Source organism: Pongo abelii, chromosome 9 (assembly GCF_028885655.2).
Source record: "Pongo abelii isolate AG06213 chromosome 9, NHGRI_mPonAbe1-v2.0_pri, whole genome shotgun sequence".
NCBI lineage: Eukaryota > Metazoa > Chordata > Mammalia > Primates > Hominidae > Pongo > Pongo abelii.
In genome coordinates this window covers 6749647-6772413 of record NC_071994.2, presented here as the reverse complement: position 1 = coordinate 6772413, position 22767 = coordinate 6749647, and the positions used below count along the sequence as shown (strand labels likewise).

Below are 22767 nucleotides of genomic sequence, written 5' to 3'. Positions count from 1 at the left end.
GCACCCCTTCTCCCGCCAACCTGAACCCTAGGGCCCCCAGCCCTGCTGTCTTCTATGGTGTCCACCTGGGTAAAGGCCTGAAAGGCTCACACCTGTGCAGGGAAGTGCTGGCCACCAGCCTGGGCTCAGGACACTGACTGGTACCTTGAAAGTGATGAGTAGATATTTCTCCAATGAATAACTAGGTTTCTACAGTCAGCATGCTTTCCCATTCTCAATTTCAAACCTCCTTCTTACTCCTCAAACCTCCTGGCCCTCCTGTCTTCAGTCTCAGGTGCTTCCTACTTTCCAGACAAGAGAGAAAGCCTCACTCTGGACCGGCTCCCTCACCACATCCCAAATCCTCTTTTCCTCCTGGAAGGAAGACGGATCTACTCTCTGAAGACCCCCCCGAGGCGCTACTCCGAGTAACTCCTTCACTTTCTTTCTCAGAACACACGTACCCCTATGCAAGCTCCCCGCCTCCAAGATTAAACTTGCATCTCCTATTAATGAAATAAACCTCCTCCCTTCCCAGTGGTCATCCTCCCTCGTTCCTCCTTCACAGACAAACTTTGCCTCCACCCTCTCAATCCATCTGGCTCTTCCTTGAAGCACTGGCCTAAGCTCAGCTCTCCGAAGTCGAGGACCAATGGCGGGGGAGCAGCCTTTCCTGCCGCCCCCATGCCTCAGTGAGGGTGGGTGCACGGGCTGCCCTCAGCCAGCTCCCTAGGCTAGCTCACTGCTGTGGTCTGAGCATGGCCCCAGGTTCATGCTGGAAACTCGGCCCCCAGTGCAACAGTGTGTTGAGAAGTGGGGTCTAAGAGGCAATTCAGTCACGAAGGCCCTGCCTCGTGAATGAATGGATTAATGCCGTTATCATGGGAGTGGGCTCCCTATAAAAGAAGTCAAGCCCCTTCCCCTCTCTGTAGCATGGGATGATGCAGCAGAAAGGTCTTCCTCGCCAGAATTGGCCCCTCCATCTTGAACTTCCCAGCCTCCAGAACCATGAACCAAATAAACGTGTATTGGTTCTAAATTGCCCAGTCTGTGATATTGTGATCGCAGCACAAAGAGACCAAGACCCCCACTCCCATGGCTTTGATTTTACCCCACATTGAAGACTCAAATCTTGTTCCCTGCCCCAAACCCCAAGAACGTACTAGGTGCTCAAACAACACTGAAGTCCACCTTCACTCCTGCCACACTGGGCCCCAGCTGCTCAGGGCCTCACACTGGTTCCAGCAGTCTGGTGTGCCTGAGCAGGCCCAGCAGCGCTCTGCCTCCTTTCAGCCAGAGCAGACTCAACAAGGTGGGCTGCCCCAAAAAGACCTAAGTCACTGTTGACTGTGAGTCAGCTGAAAACCCCACAAACCTGGCAAGGAGGATGCGGGATCTGGCAACAGATCTGGCTTTTTCAGAACATTACCAAAGCAATCTCTACGGGCCTGCGTCTGTCTTCTGTCCTCCAGATTAGCAGCTTTACAACAGTTTCCATGAATATGTGTTAAGCTTAAGGGCCTGGGAGAAAATGAGTGGCAGATGGTGGAGGCAGTGTTAGTGAGCAACCCCCTTTCCCAGTCTTGGCCATTCACACACACTGCCCCTGGCAATCCTGGTACCCTTTCTGAAGAATCCAAATTTACTTTTCAGCCAGGCATGGTGGCTCACGCCTGTAATCCCAGCACTTTGGGAGGCTGAGACGGGCAGATCACTTGAGGTCAGCAGTTCGAGACCAGCCTGGCCAACATGGTTAAACTCCATCTCTACCAAAAATACAAACATTAACCCAGCATGGTGGCGGGCGCCTGTAGTCCCAGCTACTTGGGAGGCTGAGGCAGGAGAACCGCTTGAACCTGGGAGGTGGAGGTTGCAGAGAGTCAAGATTGTGCCACTGCACTCCAGCCTGGCAACAGAGTGAGACTCCGTCTCTAAATCAATAAATTCCCTTTTCCCCTGGGCTCTATCATTAGCAAACACAAGTAATGCCCATGTCCTCTAGGACATCAGGGAGGGAGTAGGAGGCTGGAGACCTCACCTTCCCTTGCACGCGAGGGTCACACGTGCCATAGTCACAGGAGTGCCCTGGAGCTGGCAACTTGCTTGTACTCTGCTCTGGGTGTGACCGGGTTCTGCAGCAGAGTACGCGACGGTGCAGCAGGTCAGTGACAGAAAGTTGACATTTGAGAAACGAGTCACACAAGGGCTCCCAGGAAGTTAGCTGCCATTGGCTATTGGAAGAGTAGAGAGAAAACCTGAGATGCTGAATAAGACTCCTAAGTACTTAACGGACATGCCATGCTTAGCCTTTTTCTATACTGGGAACCCAAGTTTGGGTGGATACTTCAATCAATTAGGAAAAATCAATAATCAATACTTGACTAGTCCAGTGTGTGCAGCACTCACCCAGACTATCCTCAGGAGTGAATGCAGCTCAACCAGAAACTTAACTGACGGCGGGACCAGGCATCCACACTGACCTCCGACACAGAATGGTGCTAGGTGCTAGGAAAGAGATGTGGAGATTAAGCAGCTTGCTCAGGGATACTCAGATGTTGCAGAGCTGGGCAAATTCAGGTTTTCTCCCTCCTGTACAGTCATATTTCTACAGTAAATGGGACAAAAAAGGACCCAGGCCAGTCATGAGTATGCTAACTTTGACCAATACGGTGAGGGGGGAAAAAAACAACTCCAAGTAATCAGGAACTATTAATGCATTTGGGTTGCAAAAGCCTTCAGTGTCATTGTGCTCCATATTGAGGGCAAACATTTCTTGGGTTCAAGGACTAGGAAGGTACGTAGTTTAGTCTCCCTACTAAAAGAAGAATGAATGTTTACCCTCTCTTCTCTTAAAAGTGAGTGGCACCAGACACAAGAGACCAGGGCCCAGAGAACTCAACACTCACAGGTATTGAAAAGCTTTAGAAACTGATTTTACAAATTGTTTCACATGAAAATTTTGTGGAGAAAGTCACCACTTTGATCTTTTTTTTTTTTTTTTTTCAGATACAGTGAACACCGGCCAAATTGTTTTAATTTCCGAATTTATTAAAATGATTAACCTCAATACTGCAAGTGCATGTACAAAATATTTGTAAAAAATGTTTTTAATGAAACGTTAAAGAACTTACCTCAAATGCTGAAAAAGTCCTTTTTCATTCTTTCAGTACAAGGAATACATTGTATCTCAAAAGTATTACAACTCAGCAAAAACAATTTATAACAGTAATTTGAAAATGATTGAAAATTGAATACTTTACATATATTTCTATGATCATCTCCTAATTCTTACAATGCCAAAATCTTAACCAATCATTGCATAAGCTCAAGCTAAGAGTTTTATTGAATGCAACCTCTTCCAAACTGGTCAACGGTGTGTGGATGTCACCATTCCACACGGTGAAGTTCTACAGCAGATCCAGAAGAGTTCCGAGGCCCCTACCTTTACCAACGGAAATTAGGTTTCCCTAGAAGGCATCAACAGTGGCTGCTGAGTGCTTGTGCATACCGACTCCTGAGAGGCAGTGATTTACTACCAAATGTCACTGCTTTTGAGACCCATGGGAAGGTCAGCCTCCAAAGAGGAGGCCATGATAAAATTAAAACATCATAAATAAGTTACTAAAATTCAGCTGAAAAATGAAGAAAAATGGGAAATGTGTTTTGTCACTTTTTAAGATCGAAATTCCCAAAACAGCTATTGTTGGTATTCAAATAAGGTTTAAGATTTAGTCTCTGAACCTCTTCAAAACCCCCCGAACTAAGGTGGGAATACAAGAGATGACCCACTGCCCTCCAGCACCTCCAGACACAGGGTCTACCTTCATCTTCCTCAGTGGCAGGGGTTCACATTTCTATGCGGGGACCCCATGAGGGCTGGATGTGCTCTGCAAAGTGCTCCGGGTGCCTTGGACAGGTGCTCCTGAGAGGCTGTGTGGGCTGCCCTACTTCATTGGTGAAGACCTCCAGACGCAGCGAAGTGGGGCGTGGGTGGGTGTGGAAGGAGGTCTACCACATGCTTTCCAAATGCCTGAGGAGTTCCACTGCACCACAACAAACAAGGATGAGACTATGTAAGACTGCAGAAGTAGTTCCTTAGAGAACCAGGAGAAAACAATCTACTTTCTAAAAATGTTCATGAGTCTTAATTTCTATTGGAACCTATGGGCAATCAACAGTCTTAAGGAGCGTCATTTAAACAATATCCCCCCAAACCTGGAAACTAGTAGGAATCAACTAGTAGTAACAGTAAGTATTGAGATTTTCTCCACTGGACTTTTCATGACCTTCAGATTCCTTTCCATATTTCAAGACATGGGCTACTTTCCTATAGACACTATACAAACCCCCTAAATTGATGTTGACTTAGGAACACTGTGTATCAGAAAGCACATGCACACATTTCCCAGAAATAAAGAGACCTACTGGTGTCAAACACCTGTTACAGATTTATATTCCCAAATTCTCTGTCCAATGATTTGCAAAATAATCCAGAGAAATGAAAAGAACCTGGTATTGAATGTAAAGTAGTAATAAAAATTTGCTCATTAAGTTAATTAAAATTAATTTCTCAAAGTGCTTCAAAAAACAAATCTGACTTTTTAACTGATAATATAGTCAAAAAAATTTTGATATTTTCATAATAAACTAACATAAGCCAAGAACTCCCACTGATGCAGTGCTTAAAACTATATATTTATAATTTCCTATTTTATTGGCATGAATATTTCTAAACTTAAAAACCTTCCTGGTAAGTTCTTTTAATTTCTTATGACAAAAATTTCTCACAACACACAAATATTTACAACATATACATTGTTTTCAGTTCTTTACATTGAATCTCAAAGACAAACTTTTTTTATAGGTTACCACAGAACAAAAGCTGTGACTCATGTTTTTATTTCATAAACTATTATAAGTTAAAGTGAATAGATTTTTTTTTAATATTCCTTGTAGCATTTTACAAGTGCAACAGAAAACTTGAAGAACCAAATTAAGATAGCTGTAGTTCATTAGATAAATGTTGCTTGTTGTCATCACGTTGTTCACAGCAAATTTTTGAAAAAATAAGCACCAATCATTCTTGCAAAGAACAATTTTATCTAAAAGGATTGAAAAGAGTTAAATACAAGGTTTTTAATTTACATGACAAGCAATAAATACGCTGTATCGAACCTCATCCCACACACTGCTACCCTCGTACATATAATGAACTGAAAAGTGAGCTGTCACGTATGTTATTGTATTTTTTTTTTTTTTTTAAGAAACCAATCTGACTTCCAACCAATGGTTTGCGATATTAACAAAGGCCACAAACAGTACACCTGGGCCAGCAAACAGTGTGAAACTGACAAAACTCCAAGGGGGAAACATCTAGCAAATAAATCAAAAAGCCAAAGATCATTGCTGGTGATATTAGCATACTAGAAACCCTTAATATGCTGCTACTATGATTTGTTTTAAATTATTGTTTAGTCATATATTAAAGAGCCAGCTGATGCTCTTACAGTTAAAAAAAAACTGTGTAGCCACATTACTGTTTTCAACGTCCTGTGTGGAAAGTTGCTGTCGCTGTACAATTTTGCTTGAGCCTTTATTGTACAACAGGGCTTTACCTCTAACTCAGAATTGCACGTAAGAAGGCTATTTAAAAAGTACGATAAAAATTTGCACAAATCAGACTTAAGAATTGAGTCAGTATGCTGTACACTTTCTACAATAGTATGCTGATAAGTGAAGGGACAAGAAGTGCTGCCACTAAACTTTCAGTTGAGGAATAATTGACTGGAATTTTTTATTTCTTTAAAGTAGTTATCCCAGGTCAAGTTAAGACCAAGAGCTTAGGCATTAAGCCTTAAAGACTGATCTTCTCTTCTCCTTGAAGAAATGTCAATATCTATAGAGTCTTTTCCAACTATTAACCTCAAGCGCTTAGCTGGAGGAAGAGGAATAAAATCGTCTTCAAAGTCATCATCATAGTCATCCTCCTCTTCATCGCCCTCAGAAGAGGAGGAATCATCTGTACTTTCTTCCTCATACTGACTATAGTCATCCACCTCCATTCGAGACTCCAAGAGAGAAAGAGGATCACTGCAGCACACCCCATTTTCATGAAGCCCCTCTGTATAAGACCCCCTATTTTCCTCATCTCGTTTTAGCTGGATTTTTAATTTTGTAGAACTACTGCCTGATCCTGAGTTAAATCCATTATTAAGCTTTGCTACATAGAGATTGTTATCGTTGTCATGGTCTTTGCTTAACTTGATGCTTATTTTTGAAGAGTTCATTCCATCATTCTCTTGGTCATTTGTCTTGCTGCTGCTATCATGACGCCTACGAAGAGTCAATTTGGGAATCCCAGAGTTATTTTCTAGGATTAACTGTGCGTCATACCTTGTGATTCGCCTCTTCTTTTTACTTTTTGCAGTTCTAAAGCTGTCTTTTGTTTTGAAGCTATCTGATGTCACAACTGAACAACCAACGGGTGAAGGAGCACAGTCTGTGTAGCTCACAGGCACGCCCACAGTGCCACTGTGCTCACCCTGGTCAGAATGGGGCCCCATCAAATCTGGTACCGCGTCGTCTTTTCCAGGAGAATCGTGCACTGGAGTAGATTCCTCTATTTTCGCAAACTGTTTCACAAGTTTTCCTTGTCGTGACTTCTTTTTGGACATGCCTGTGTCACTCTTATGACACTTTGCCTCCCCCTTTTGTGCAGTCTCATGAGCCAGTTCTTCCTCCTGCACCACGGGAGCTGGCTGCGGCTGTTCACCACTGTCGGGGCAAGGTTCCGTCATACTGCTTTTATAGCCATCCAACGTATTTGGTTCAAGCTTGATGTCAGAGGCCTCCTTCAGATTTGTTCTTGTCCTCACTGACCGCCGAGTTATGTAGGTGCAGGGCGAGCTCTCCCCCTGCGAATGAGCACCTCTCACAGGATTCTGTCTGTGTTCTCTCGCCGCGTGTCTAGTCAAGCACCCGCTGGCAACTGCAGCTTGGGCTGGTCCCTCTGGCTCCTTATCTTTTTTAATGGGCAAATTTTTATATAGAACTACTTTAGGCTCTTTCAGTACTAAGTTTCCCATTTCGAGTTTTCTTGAAGCATTCTTTTGCTCCAGCCGCTTGCAATGATTTCTCAATTTTATCTTTGAAAGTAAAGGCTTTGCAGGCTTCTTCAGTTTCTTTGGTACCCTGGAATTATTTATATGAGTTAGCTTAGATGAGGTAGAGTTGGAAGAAGCTGGAATTCTTGACATAGATTGCCTCGTTAACGTTCTGCTCTTGCTATTCTTTTTTACGCCAACTGAAGATTTTCGGTTAGAAGCTGTAAGGTTAAAGAGAAAAAGGTGAAAAGCCTTGGTAACAGCAGAGTTCAAGAAAAGAATGCCCGAACCCAGGCTATTAGCTACAGCACGTTTAGATTACACAAACGCCAACAACACGGCTCCTGCTGCAGATTCTGCCAGCGCACCTGCATTCCCTACACTGCTTCTCTTTGAAGTTCTTTTCTAATTTATGGGGCATCTATTCATTTTCGAGGTAAGTAGTTGTATGGTTAAGGAGCTTTTCACAGCAGGGACCTAGATTCCACTCTAAGCTTCTTAATCTGTCATGACACTGGCCCAAACGAACGCTTTCTTCTCCTGATTTAGTAGTTTCCCACATAAAAGATTTCAAAGAAAGTTAACATGGTTTTTTCCTTTCACAGATTCTCCTTAGTCATTTAAAATGTTTCTAAAATCCATTACTCATTAACCCAAAGGAAGTACAGCACTTGGCCATTAACATAGAATAGAAATAGAATACTCATGGGCTCTAAGGAACAAACTCTATCGTAATGGTTTCAACCAAGAAAAACAGATGCTAAGAACCATATATTATCACTCTGAAAAGTAGTCACTACCAAAAAAGAACTGCACTATTCTAAGTCGTCCCCTTCAACTCCGTGAGGACCAGAAGAGGCAACCAGTGCGCTGTCAACTTAGAAGAGCTGCAAAGCTTACTCAGCCCCGTCCCTTCAGTGACGGCCCGATGCCAACAATCACAGTGAAGGAAGATGCATGCTGCTAGAATTGCACACTCTCAGGACAAAGGGAGATCCAACTTCTTTCCTCCAAGGCCAGGATAGAAAAGGGTTACAATGACCCTAATGGTAATGACAACCTGAGTAGTGATGAATATGATTCAATTTGAGAATGAGTGTATTCTTATCCACTGGAATTATACAGAACTACTAGGTAGAAAATATTTTTTTAAATATAAGGATATTTAGATAATTCTTTTGCTACAGAATTTCTTTATGCTTACGAGGCTTGCCTACAAGGTGGATCGAGTAGACGTGCCGTCAATGTAAAGAATAAAGTTGAATGGCTTCTCAAAAGGCTTCATTTGTGACTCAAGCTTAAGCTGCTCCTGTAGTGTCTCTGACCTTGCCACTGACTTTCTGCTATGTTAATTTTTCCTCTGTATTGGCATTCTGGACTATTAATTATAGAAGTTTACCAAGTCAGTTTCTCAATTACTTAGTTCTTGCATGTCCAGTTGAAAAACTTCTTCCTAATCAAAACACTCCATTTACAGATTCACTAGAGAAGCCATGATAACAAAACGAATCATCACCACCTCTCACCAGAACAGGGAGAATAAAAACAATAAAACATGGGTAGGCTCGGCACACTGCCCACCCAAGTGAGGACCAGGTTCCTGCAGAGAAATCTCTGTCGCTTTCTACATGCCTCAGGTTGCCACGGCAACTGCCATTCCTTCCGCCCAGCTAAGCAAGTAAGTTACCATAAGTTCAGTTTTTATTGAGAGAGGAGCAAGAATGCATCACAAGCATTCCAAAAATATCAAACCACCAAGAATAGAAGGCTCTGCACCTGAGGTCAGGAGTTCGAGACCAACCTGGCCAATATGGTGAAACCCTGTCTCTACTAAAAATACAAAAATTAGTCGGGCACGGTGGTACGTGCCTGTAATCCCAGCTACTGGGGAGGCTGAGGCAGGAGAATCACTTGAACCTGGGAGGCAGAGGTTGCAGTGAGCCAAAATCGCACGATTGTACTCCAGCCTGGGTGACAAGAGTGAAACTTCCTCTCAGAAAAACAAAAACAAAGAAGGTCCTGCACGCACAGACTGGCTCATAAATGGCTTCAGGGTACATAAACCAGCAGAATTCACAGCAAAGGGATTCACAGTTTGAACCAAGAACATACTTATACATGTGGGCTGCTACCAAGGTGGCGCCTCTTTTTAGAATAGTAGGAGTGGTGAACTTTGAATGTGATTCAATTTGAGAACGAGTGATTTATTATCCACTGGAACTATACAGAACTATGTGACGGCAAATTTTTTTTAAATAAGAAATTTACAAAATAAGAAAAAATAGGGAACTCTTCGGCTAAAGAGTTTCCTTATGCTTGCCTACAAGGTGGACTGAGTGGACGTGCTGCCAATATAAAGACACTAGTGAAGAAAGGACTGCACTGCTTGGCTTCCCTTTGCTTGGCTCTCTCAGATGTGGCTACAATGATCCTTTGCTCATTCTATGCCTCCTCAAGGACTAATTTATGACCAAACTTAGTGGTTTCCAACCTTTGATTTCTCCTCTTTCCATTCCACTCTCATGACGTACCTGCAAGCACCCTTACAAAACACTCACATCTATGTCATATTCTCAACAGCAATTCCCGCCATCTGGATCCAGCCTGCTCCTCCAATGAGACAGCCTTTGGTGATCTGATAACTTCTTGTCGTCAAACCCAGCACACGCTCTTCAGCCCTTCCCTTTCTTCATTTCTCTGAATGTGACACTGATAACCACTTTTTCTTGAGAAAACCTTTCTTCTCTTGGCTGTCAAAGACAGCGCACTCTCCTGGTTCCCTTCTCCATCCCTGGCACCCTCCTTCATCGGACCCTTAGACTATTCTTCTTCAGGTCTGTGTAGTCCTAGGCCCCAGGTGACAAGCACCCATTCTCTCACGGCTATTACTACTTACAGGCTGACAGTTCCCGAACTCTGGACAGACTTGCTCCTAAATTACAGAACCAGGTCACCAAATACCGACTGTCTCTAAGCCCCTAAATGGAACTCACCATCAAGTCTCCTGACGATGTCCCCTTTTGAGGTCTCCATCTTGGTCAATATCACCACCACATGCCCAGCTGCCGAAGCAGAAAGCTGGAGGTCCTCCTTGACTCCTGCTCTCCTGAACTGCCTCACCAAGCCAATCACCATGTGCTGTGGAGTCCACCCCTGCAATGTCACTGCAATCTGTCTACTCTTCCCTGTCTCAAATGCCACAGCCTCCTGCACGAACTATGGCAGTTTTGTTTTTCCTCCTGTTTTCCCAACAATTCGTTTACCACCACATAGCCAGGATGACTTTCCTAGTGTATCATGCAGCTTCTGGGCTTTAAACCTTTCAGCAATCTAATGCCCTAAGAATGAAGTCTAGAATTTTAACCTGTGCTCACATCTCTTCTTCTTAGCCTGTACTCGCCATGAAGAAAAGCTTTGACTCAAACTCTCCTCTGTCTACAGAGCTGTCTGAAAGGCCCTCTGCTTTGAATAGGCTTTACTTGGCCAACTTCCCATCCCCCTGTAAGACTCAGCTTAGGAAACACCTCTCTGAGGGAGCCTCTCGGGACTTTCTCTGCAATGCCTTTCCTATGTCTTCTCACAGCACCCAAGAAGCTCCTTCCTTGGTACTTCCTATTTTTACCCGTTGGATGATTCCCATTTTGTGGTGATTCTGGGCTCAGCTCTCCCCATCCCATCCCTCCTTCCAAAACATTCACTGTTGACAACAGAAAACCAAAGCACTTTTATGTGTTTGTGTCTAAACTAACACAAATGCTCCATTTTTGAGCACAAAATGGGTGTGTATTTGATGCTATGTATTACATCAACACACAGATTTCACTTACATGTTACCAATGTATTCTAATTTTGTTTGAAAAGCATTATCTCATCAAAAGCCCTGTCAAAAGGTATGCTCATCAAATCAAAGGAAAAAAAAAAGGCAAAGAATTTGAGAAATGTGACAAAGATGAGGGTCCAGGAGAGTGACAAGAGTCCTTCACTGTCCAAAGAAGCTGCACTGTCCTGGCAGGGGTTGAGAATTTCAGACAGTGAAGGCTAAAGGAGGAAGTCAGTGGCCACGATGACAAATTAAAAGTCAATGATTTTAAAAAGTCCATCAAGAAACCAAGGACTATGACCTAAGTGGGGTCAGATGCGCCTGTGTTTGAGCTTGCTGTGGCACTTATATGCCTCGTATGACTCTTCCCCTAGTGGCTGGGACGAATCTCAAATGCATGGACCTGGACAGTAATTTTAGGTGGGGGTACACATTCTTCTCAGCAATTACTACATGCTAGGTGCTGTGCAAAATGGCCACATTCATCCTAATGAACGCCGTTGGAAGGGAATGCGATTAAAGCTATGTGAAAACCAAGCTTACATGGACTAGCGTGCGTAAGGTCATCTATCTGGTGAATGGCAGAGATGCGACTTGTTAGGCCTTCCTGAGCATTAAAATCACTCTTATGCTGCCTATAAGGCATACACAGAAGAACTATGCTGTTGGCCTCAACTTACGGGTAAAGGCCCCACTGCATGGCTATTATGGTCATTTCAGGGTGTACTCAAAATCATAAGGCAGTGTGGCACAAGACTTCCAGTCAGATAAAACAGCTGTGACCGATACCAAAGCCTTCCTGAGCACTCAGGCTGCACTGGAAATGCAGAATCAGCGTGAACTAAGATAATACAAGGGCCAGAGCTGAGCATCTCTGGAGCTGGAGGATCCAGAAGGCCTCTGACAGGACTTTAAAGACCTCGGTCTCAAGGAGTTTACTTGGCACAAGCAGCTTTCATCTGATGTGACTAGCACAGACTGCCAATGGCTACCTGGAATGGGGTGTTAGAACTCGGAAGCAGCCTGAAGGCTCAGCAGAAAACTGTTCAGATCAACTCTTGACATGAGTGACAGGGCAGGAGTGAGGAGGAGCGCCCCAGCCTCTGCATCTAAGACAGGTCCTCCATAGTTAAGATCAACTTCTCCCTCTGCCCCAGCCTCTGCATCTCGGACAGGTGCTCTATAGTTAAGATCAACTTCTCCCTCTGGCCGATTCTTCTGGGGCTTGTCCTGACTTGTAGCATCTGCAGAGACCCGTGTCCGCATCTTCACAGACTGCTCGCGAGCCTCTCTCTGGTCTCACCTTCCCTATCACAGCACTAACTTCAGAGGGGGCAGCCCAGTCAGCGAGGCATAAGAGGCCTGAAAAACCAGAATCCTCCAGTCCTGGCATTCTAATTCAGACCTGTGGACTGGATTTGTGAAAACGGATTCCTTGTTGTCTCTACTTCTGGATGCTAAAGCAAAGTCACACTGTAGCTCTCAAGGTACTTTCCAAAAAAGCACCTGTATGGAAGAAAATTTTTCTTCCAACTACTCAGAATATTTCTTTATACATGTGTTCAAAGAAAGCAGTTCCTCTATCAGCTGCTAAATTCTAAACGAACCACAGGATAAAGATGAGCAGCCACACAGAAAAAGCACTCCGCAAACACACACACAGCATGTGCACCCACCACCCTGGGAGGAGGGCCTGGCAGTGCTGGCTTTCCTGCAGGCTGTGGCTTCCAGAGCCTTTCTTTCAGACAGGTGGAGGGGATGGCTGAGACAAACACCAAAAGAAATACAGCCTAAGAGAACGCATGTAAGAACTCAAGAAATCCTTACGTGAACATGACTTAACATACAATGGTCTCAGAGACAACTAAAGCCTTGAGCTCCTTCAGAGAGAGCACTGAGCCATGCCTATCCACTCTGCCCATGACCTCAGAGTTAGTCATACTGACCCCTGGATTGCTCCAATCATGCTGCAGAAAGGGAATTTGAATAAGCCAAGCACCCCAATATCAGCAGTCACTGCAAAATGTGCACCTCTCTTCTGTAATGCTGAGACTCCAGCTCAAAGCGATTATTCAGTCCCTCTGAACTTGAAAGCCTGTGCCTCCAGTTTGTTCTGCTTACTTGTGCACCTGTCTTATCCTGGAGCTAAGGCATAAGCTCCCTGAGGAAAGGGCCCAAGTCTCAAACATCTTTGTATGTCTTCAAGAACTAGCAGGATTTCAGTAAGTATTTAGTTTATTAATATATATTCCCAAATATTTGGTTTAATAAATATTAAGTTAAATATTAGTATACCCAACATCTTCCAAAAATTATTTGTATTCTTATCTTTTAAACTAAGTAGTATATTGAGTTCACTAGCTATACACTAGTAATAAAGTTACTACTTAAGCATAAAACACCTACGTCACATAGCCATTCAACATGGGCAATTTTGTGGCTGTCTCCATATACAGATGGCAGCACAAACCTAAGTGTTTTTGTTTAAAAATCACAGGTCTCTGGCCAGGTGCAGTGGCTCACGCCTATAATCCCAGCACTTTGGGAGGCCAAGGCAAGGCGGATCACCTGAGGTCAGGAGATTGAGACCACCCTGGACAACATGATGAAACCCCGTCTCTACTAAAAATACAAAAATTAGCTGGATGTGGTGGCACGTGCCTGTAATCCCAGCTACTTGGGAGGCTGAGGCAGGAGAATCGCTTGAACCTGGGAGGCAGAGGCTGCAGTGAGCTGAGAGTGCGCCACTGCACTCCAGCCTGGGGACAGAGCGAGACTCCGTCTCAAAAGAAAAAAAAAAAAAGACACAGGTCTTACTATGTTGCCCAGGCTGGTCTCAAACTCCTGGGCTCAAGTGACCCTCCCACCTCAGCCTCCCATGTAGCTGGGGCTACAGGCGTGCCACCATGCCTGGCTTTTAAGTGTTTTTATGTCTGCATTTATAAAATGGGCTTCACAAGTCTCCAGTTTCACCAAGGAACCAGACTCAGAAAACAAATGGTCGTTATGCTGCATTTATTATGAGAATCAACAGTCAACAGTTAATGATTGACTAACTCTTGTTGTTCACTCTGGACATTAACAAAAAAGACTGGAATAGGGCTACAGCACTGCTTTTACGCTACACGGGTTATGCTTGGACTCTGACTCCCAGCAGCAGGTAGATTCAGGAATTCATGGCAGTGACATTCACCATCATGGGAAACACTTTCCCTTTTCTTCAGGATTCTCTGTAGTGGAAGAGAGCACCCAGTGTTGGGCTGAAAACATCTGAAAGTAGGGAGAAGAACCTAAAATAATCAGTATCTCAGAGGGCTCTAAGGTGCCAAGAAGTCTCACTGGACATTTAAGTGCCAACAAAGGCATACTTTCAGAATCGCCAAGTCAACACTTTCTAACTTCTGTCTCTCTCAGAGACAAGTGAGACTAAGAGTCTACTGCTTTAGTGGCAACTACAGAAAACTGGTGTTACCCAGAAAAACAGGAGCAATTAGAAATGGTTCCAATATTTCAAAGCTCCACAAACAGGATGTGCTTTCCTTTGCCCATTTAGGGTTTCTTCTCTTTCCTTTCTCTTTGTTTAGTCTTCGTTCTCTTTTTCAGTTTCCATCAGATCTTGCCCCCACACACCACTGGAATCTCAGAGGTTGCTTCTTTCTCCTTTCCATCTTTACTCCTACTTTCTGGAGTAGCCAATACAGCATGTCACAATATGGCACTGTTCAAAATGCTCCTCTATCACAATTCTGAGTCTGGTACTGGTGGTCTGCTGAACTGAGTCAGTTCGTTTTGAAAAAGGTCAGCAAGCAATGAAAAGGTGGAAGCCTTGAGGCCAGAAGCTATGAATTCCCCAAGTCCATCATCTTTTCTAACAAACTGGCTAGGCACTGGAATGTATAGAGTCTAATAATTCTACTCAGTCCTTTTGTCTTCTTGCAGGACCTAGTGACATCATCACAGTCTCTAACACCTTGAAAATGTTTAAAACATATGATGACCTTGGAACATACGATGAAGAACTCATATCCAGTTACCAAGGTATTCAAGAAAAATAGTCTAGAGGACGGTACTAAAGTTAGAGGTGGGATACAGACTGTGCGCCTCTACTCAAATCATGTCTAGAGCCTTGAAGTGCTGCCAAAGCTCACAAGTCCCAGTCTCTCTGAGTATTTAAAAGTTTAAAACTACTGAAGCACACTTTATAAAGCAAATTGTGTGAAAATACTTTTAAAAGATATGTTTATCAAATCTCCCTTACTTACTTGCATTGTTTTTTTCCTGAGTGGTATCTGCATCAGTGTTAGAGCTGACAGATTGACTGTCTGAATTTTTGCTGCTGTCACCTAACTTTTTAAGCCTATTTAAACGTTTATCTGTTTCTCTGAGTCCATATTTGCTATTGATAACAGGAGCAGGCGCAGGCAGTCCCACTCTGGATTTAAAAGCACCAGTTCCCCGTCTGAAAGAGAAAATAGCACAGGTTAAACAAACAGAACACACTTTCTTATAATAAGCTTAAACTGCTGAGGGTACTTGGCTACAGGTTAACAGATGTGATGAGCTGCTGAGGCCTTAATCACCACTGGAAACCCAAGACTAGAACTCACAAAGGAAATTAAGTATCTATATTATAAAATTAACTTTAAATCTATACTTAAAATAATAAAACAACTTGTTATGACTATTATCAATCATTAACTGCCTATGAGAAACTACTGGACCTTGTAAAATTTTTTTTTTTTTTGAGACAGGGTCTCACCTACCGCCCAGGCTGGAATGCAGTGGCACGATCATGGCTCACTGCAGCCTCAACCTCTCAGGCTCAAGTCGTGCCACCTCAGCATCCTGAGTATCTGGGACCATAAGCGTGTACCACCACCACCAGCTAATTTTTAAATTTTTTTTGTAGAGATGGGGTCTCACTATGTTGCCCAGGCTGGTCTCCAACTGCTGGGCTCAAGGGATCTTCCCAGCTGGGTCTCCCAAAGTGTTGGATTTACAGGCGTGAGCCACCACGCCCAGTCCTTTAATAAACATTGCCAGATTACTTTGCCAAAGGGATAGAGCAAATCATGGTCCTACTAGCATGGTGTGAGTTCCTGCTTCTCCACATCCTCATCAATGGTACATTGTACTCCTTAAATTTTGCCAAAGTCGGCCAGGCATGGTGGCTCACACCTGTAATCCCAGCACTTTGGGAGGCTGAGGCGGGTGGATCACGAGGTCAAGAGATAAAGAGACCATCCTGGTGAACATGGTGAAACCCTGTCTCTACTAAAAATACAAAAAAAAGTTAGCCCGTCATGATGGCGGGCGCCTGTAGTCCCAGCTACTCAGCAGGCTGAGGCAGAAGAATTGCGTGAACCTGGAAGGTTAAGGTTGCAGCGAGTCGAGATCGAAACTTAGACAGAGCAAGACTCTGTCTAAAAAAAAAAAAAAAAAAAAAAAATTCTTTTTTGCCAAAGTGATGAGTGAAAATGAATACCTAATCTTGTTTTAATCTTGTTTATGGCCATTTTTCTCCTGTGAAGCATCTCTGCATCTCTTTTTCCTTTACCTTTTTTTCCTATTTGACTATGTCTTTTCCTTACAAGCTTACAGGAGCTTATTGTTATTAGAATTTTTTTTTTTTTTGAGACACAGTCTTGCTGTGTCGACCAGGCTGGAGTGCAGTGGTGCGATCTTGGCTCACTGCAACCCCTGCCTCCTGGGTGCAAGCGATTCTCCTGCCTCAGCCTCCTGAGTAGCTGGAATTACAGGCGCGCACCACCACACCTGGCTAATTTTTGTATTTTTAGTACAGATGGGGTTTTGCCATGTTGGCCAGGCTGGTCTCGAATTCCTGACCTCAGGTGATCCACCTGCCTAGGCCTCCCAAAGTGCTGGAATTATAGGCGTGAGTCACACGTGCGTGGCCTCTGCTTTAAATTTTCTAGAGTAAAATGTGCAGCACTTATGAACATATTACAATTACTATTGTCAGTGAACATATTACAATTACTATTGTCAGTACAGTGTAGCAGAGAAACATGCTTCAAATGTATCCTGGAGTGTCTAGCACGACTCAGTGTCTCTGCACACGTGATTCTGTCCATTCTCACTTCTTCACGGAGCCTCTTCCTTTTACCCTCTGGCTCTCAGCACAGTGTGTGTGTCCCCTTCACTGAACTGCCCTGACAGCTGGCACTGTGCTGGTCTTGTTTATCTTGCATGCACTTGGCCTAACACTAAGTAACTGTTCAGTTAATATGTAATGAATAACGGAATGAGCTCCTAGATGCATCTTTCCAGCTAATTTCTGTAAAGGCAGAAACAATTTGGTGTTTATGAGAACTTCAAGAATATATGCAGCCAATCTTGAAATCAAACTGCTCAAACAGTCTGACAATAGCCATGGCCACTATTCTCCATCATGCTGTTCCATTTAAAAAGGACTTAACACACGTTTCTATCTACTTCTCACACTAACCCTGTGGAGTAGGTGGGATTATCCTCATTTTCACCAGTGAGAAAACAGCGGCTCATGAAAGAGAACTAATCTGCTCAAGGAAAATGACTATACCTGCAGTTCTAAACCAGGGAAAGAGCTGTTTCGGTGTTGGTTTGGCATCCTGAGTATGTGGTTAGGTGTTTTCAGGACCACCTCCAAAAACTTCATTATATATATTTACTCTATTCATTCATTTACCAAATATTTATCAAGGACTTACTATGCACCAGGGTACTGTTCTGTATTCTGGGGATATAGCAGAAAATGAAACAGATAAAAGCCCCTGCCTTCATGGAGCTTACATTCTAATGAGAAAATAACCAGAAACCAATTATTGTAGTTAATATTTGTGTATTAACTGTGTGCTATTCTACATGCTTTACAGGAAATAACAAATTTAATCTTCACATCAACCCTACAAAATAGGTTCTGATGTTATCCCCATTTTACAGATGGGGAAATTAAGGCACAAAGCAGCTAAGTGACTTGCCCTACACATCACATAGCTAATGAAATGCAGAGTTGCAGGATTCCAACCCAGGCAATCTGATTTCAGATGACAGGCACTTAACTGTTATACTGTTTCCTCTACAAAATGATTTTGAAGAATTATTGAACTATAATTAAACTATAGATTAAAGGGTATTCTGTGGACTGGTCGAAGATCTAACCAACATGTGAATAATTTTTACGTAGAAAAAGATAAATTTTATGTCCCTCTGGTAAAAATTCAGCAGCACTAGGAACTGGTTTTCTGCCACATCTTTATGGCAAGGAGCCCACTCAATGCTGGGAGAGAGATGGCTACGGTAGCACTGTGACTTTATGACTCCGTCCTCTCTCACCACACAGTTGGAAATCCCTGGCTATCCAGAAAGGAGTGAAATGGCGACTGGGGTATCTGCCCACTGCAACCTCTAGGCTGACTATTTGTAGGTGTTTTAAAGTGGGAGAAGTGACACTAATAACTTTGATCGTAACTCCACAAAAGCAATATGAAGTGGAAAGAATGAGGACTCTGAAGTTAGGCTGACTGGGGTCTGATACTTATGTTCTGGTACTTGCAATGTGGGCACCTCCTAGCTCTCTCATGAATATCTGTGAGAACTGAACAAGGTGGTGTGAGTAAAGTGCCTGGCACAGTGCGAGATGTGCAAAATGGACTCCAGGTTTCCTGCTCTGTGGCTGTGTGGTCTGTACTGCCTTTGAGGGGACTCTTCCTGCAGCCCTTGCCTGCCTGAGCCTGTGACGCTCCCTTTATGGTGCTCTCACATACAGAAGTCACTATAATGAGCAATATGAACTGGTGGTCCTGCCAATGAAGATTTGGGGGATTTCTGTAAAGACTCCAGGACTCTTGATGAGACATAAGAAGAGGTTCCTTATTGAATGACTGATATCAGGGAACAACTCTTAAGAACTGTGAAACCAAAATTCCAGAAGACACAGCTTGATAATATGCAAGACGACTATCAGTGGTGAACTCCACTTGACATTTTGAGTAGCGGCAACCCCATTCTGGCACTGCATGTGTGCATGTGTGTGAGCTATTAACCATTCTCTCCTTAAACACATCTGTATTCTGGCCCACTCTTAGCTGGTAATATTACGATTTTAAAGGGAAATTTTAAATGTATTTAGGGACATTCCAGTGTCCTTAAATAGTTGTGCAGCATTTGACTTTGTTCATATACATTGCACCGGCCGCTATGCTAAAGAACATAAAGACTATTTCTGCGTTTAAACAATGAAGAGATAATGTGAGTTTAATCCCCATAATCAGGTTGTTAACAAAAGATGTTTAGGCTGAACATTTTATTTAATACCTTACCTTTCGCAAGTGTAACACTCGCAGAACTCATTATTTTCTCCAAAGAACCCATCTCCATAATAACAAGAAATTTCTTCTCCAGGTTCAATGTCTCTTAGAGCCTTCACACATGCTGTATCTCGACCAGTTGACACAAACTAAAATAAAAGTAACTCAGTAAGAAACTCACACCTGAAGCAAAAACAAAATACTTGAAGAAAAATTTTTTAATGCTTACCTTACAATTAGGTCTGCAATCTGAAAAATGTCCAAAAGATAAAGTCAATTAACTGTTGATAAGATCTGAAACATGAATAATTATAGAAATCTGAAATAAGCTTTCCATATAACTTTACAACTTTTGATAGGAGTTTAGGTCTCAAGTTCAACTAAAGGAATATATATTTATTTTAATAAGTTTGTGGAAAAATTTCTATTTCAAATTCTCCTTTAAAGGAAGATAAAGATTTGACTGAGGCTGACAAGGCCATTCTAGCAGTTAGCAGGAATGCCCAACACTAGCGCCAACACCTTGGAAATACAGCTTACCATGGTTTATAAACGCAGCAGGACCCAGCCAGAGTTGAGCACAGTTTTTCCTTGTGGAATACATGACACTGAAGTCGTTTTCTCCATGTCTAAGTAGCATGTTCTCCTCAATTTCTGAAAGTTCGGCAATACAACCCACCAGTAATTCTATTTTGTCATTTCGTTTCCTATTTAAAATATGTGATGTGTTAAAAATTACTAGTAATTAAATATAGTAAGGCTTCTTTTAATAAAATAATCCTGACAATAAATATCAGAAACTGAAAAGGCCTAGCTGTCTGTACTTTAGTTAGCTCACTGGGATCCCCACCTGGCTATCTTCTCTTCCACCTTGGAGCTCCACAACCTTGTGCCATGGTTACTTGTGTACCTATCTTATTCCTGCGAGAGAATGGAAACTCAATCAGGACAGGGACTATGCCACCTATGTTTCTGAATCCCCTGGTGTGGTGTTTTGCAAGCAGAAAGTACTCAAATACTTGTGGCAATGAATTAAACTTTCTGACTGCTGGATGAAGCAGGCAGGGACCAGTGGCAGTAAGGGTTACGAGGATCCGGAATCATGGTGCCACTCTTTAGAGCACACCATCCGCTAGGAATATAATGCAAGCCAAATTTTCAATCTTAAATTTTTTAGCAGCCACATTGAGAAAGTTAAGTGAATATAGGTGAAATTACTTTAACAATTTATTTTATTTTATTTGAGACGGAATCTCGCTCTGTTGCCCAGGCTGGAGTGCAGTGGCGTGATCTCGGCTCACTGCAACCTCTGCCTCCTGGGTTCAAGTGATTCTCCTGCCTCAGCCTCCCAAGTAGCTGGGACTATAGGTGCGTGCCACCACACCTAGCTAATTTTTTTTTTGTATTTTTACTAGAGACGGGGTTTCACAGTGTTGGCCAGGATGGTCTCGATTTCTTGACGTCATGATCCGCCCACCTCGGCCTCCCAAAGTGCTGGGATTACAGATGAGCCACCGTGCCCGGCCAACAATATATTTTAACCCAATATCCAAAATACGATTTCAGTAGGTAATGTAAGAACTATGAATGGGAATAAAATTTAATATGAAATCTGGTATGTATAGCACACTTACAGCGCTTCTCAATTCAGACTAGCTACATTTCAAGGACTCAAGGGCTGGTGGCTACTGTAATGGACGGTACAGCTCTAGGACCCTAGATCTCAAACCTACACACCCATCTGCAACACAGGGAGCCACATAATCCAACTAGGAGGCTCAATACATCCTGAGGTAAATGAAGCACATTTCATGTACACACACTCACCCCAGAGGCCTGGCAATAAGGTTCTTTTACCTATCCATTTTCAGATATCCGACCCCCCAAATTTTTGTGGTAGAAATATCGGAGGGTGGGTACATGAGGAGCTACATGTTTTTCCTGGGAGATAACACAGGGAACAGGCATGATAGGAAAGAAGATACAGTAGTATATTCTCTTTCATCTGTAACTTTTATCCCTTTTAGCTGGGCTCAACTCTGACTTTTTTGAGACAGAGTCTCACTCTATTGCCCAGGCTGGAGTGCAGTGGCGCGATCTCAGCTCACTACAGCCTCTGTCTCCTGGGTTCAAGTGATTCTCCTGCCTCAGCCACCCAAGTAGCTAGGACTACAGGTGTGCGCCACCACGCCCAGCTAATTTTTGTATTTTTAGTAGAGATGGGGTTTCACCATGTTGGCCAGGCTGGTCTTGAACTCTTGACCTCAAGTGATCCGCCTGCCTCGGCCTCCCAAAGTGCTGGGATTACAGGCGTGAGCCAATGCCCCCCACCAACTCTACTACTTTTATTGAAGCTGGCATATATACATTTATATATATATGTATGTATGTATTTTTAAGCAACTAATGCTTTAGGGAGGTTTCCACCCATAAAACTAGGATCATTAAGACTTTAGCCCCAACCTTTCTTCTAGGCCAGTAGAAGACTGACTGTGGAAGCCAGGTTATCTAATAATGGTGTCCACAACCCTTCAGCAATCATATCACTAAACAGGCATCCAGAGTCAATAAAGGAAAATGAAAAGCAATTTGGCCTAGAGATGGGATCTGGTTCAACTGAGACTTCCGATTTCCCCACTCTGACTCCAGCTGATGGGCCAAGGCAACGGCGATGCATTGGCTACTTCAGGGTAAACTCTAGCTTCATTCCTTACCATGAATTTCTCAGCACTTCAATAATAACTTAAAAGAGAACTTTAAATTAAATTAAAGGTTTATACTAGTAGAATAGTTACCACTCTTTTGTTGCAACTATTTTGGCTCCATTTTGTTCTGATGAGTATCTATTACATGGCAATATTTCAAATCCACTGTCAGTTGCAAACATTCGCAAATAAATAAATACCTAAAACAGGAAAAAAAAATTGATAATGACCTTAAATGGTATACCCTGCTAGACTTTCTTAGAATTATAAAAGCAAACCACCCGCAATGATGAAAAAAATGTAAGATCTAGCCTGAGCAACATAGCGAGACCCTGTCTCTACGGAAAACATTAGCCAAGCATGGTGGCATGTACCTTTAGTGCCAGCTACGTGGGAGGCTGAGAGGGAAGAATCACTTGAACCCAAGAGATGGAAGCTGCAGTGAGCCATAATCAGGCCACTGCATTCCAACCTGGGTAACAGAGCAAGATTCTGCCTCTAAAAAAACAATAAAATAAACAAAAAAAGATCATTAAGTAACAAACTTTGTTGTTACTCAAGAGTTTTGAATGTCACAATTTTTCTCATTTTGCAATATCTGCATGACAGTAACTAGCTGAACACCTCTAACCAAAAAATTCAAAATCCTCCCATGAGCATTTCCTTTGAGTGTCACGTCAGTGTTCAGAAAGTTTCAGATTTTGGAGCATTTCAAATTTTTGGGTTAAGGGTACTCACTCTGTATGAGTACCTAATGGCTTGTTTCCCTTAAGGCTCATAATGAATTTCACCTCTATATGACAAAGTTTTCTCTCCTTTTTTGGTTTTAGAGACAGGGTCTTGCTCTGTCT

General features: G+C 43.0%; 1 protein-coding gene across 10 annotated transcripts in view; it reads right to left on the bottom strand.

Annotated features, from left to right (window-relative positions):
* Positions 1-3006: 3006 nt before the first annotated feature.
* The window catches only part of KMT5B (lysine methyltransferase 5B), a 58885-nt gene continuing 39124 nt past the window's right edge, over positions 3007-22767 (bottom strand). For 7 of the 10 annotated variants that reach the window (XM_024255386.3, XM_009246068.4, XM_024255384.3 and 4 more), the window contains 6 exons: positions 22007-22116; positions 19752-19918; positions 19441-19460; positions 19224-19360; positions 15165-15361; positions 3007-7303 (listed from right to left, as the gene is read on the bottom strand). In XM_024255386.3, the coding sequence (XP_024111154.1) occupies positions 5820-7303; positions 15165-15361; positions 19224-19360; positions 19441-19460; positions 19752-19918; positions 22007-22116 (2115 nt within the window). In that variant the 3' untranslated portion in view covers positions 3007-5819. Of the gene's footprint in view, positions 7304-13900; positions 15362-19223; positions 19361-19440; positions 19461-19751; positions 19919-22006; positions 22117-22767 lie in introns of those variants that run through there. The other 3 variants (XM_054525523.2, XM_054525524.2, XM_063728364.1) reach the window with 3 other exon arrangements.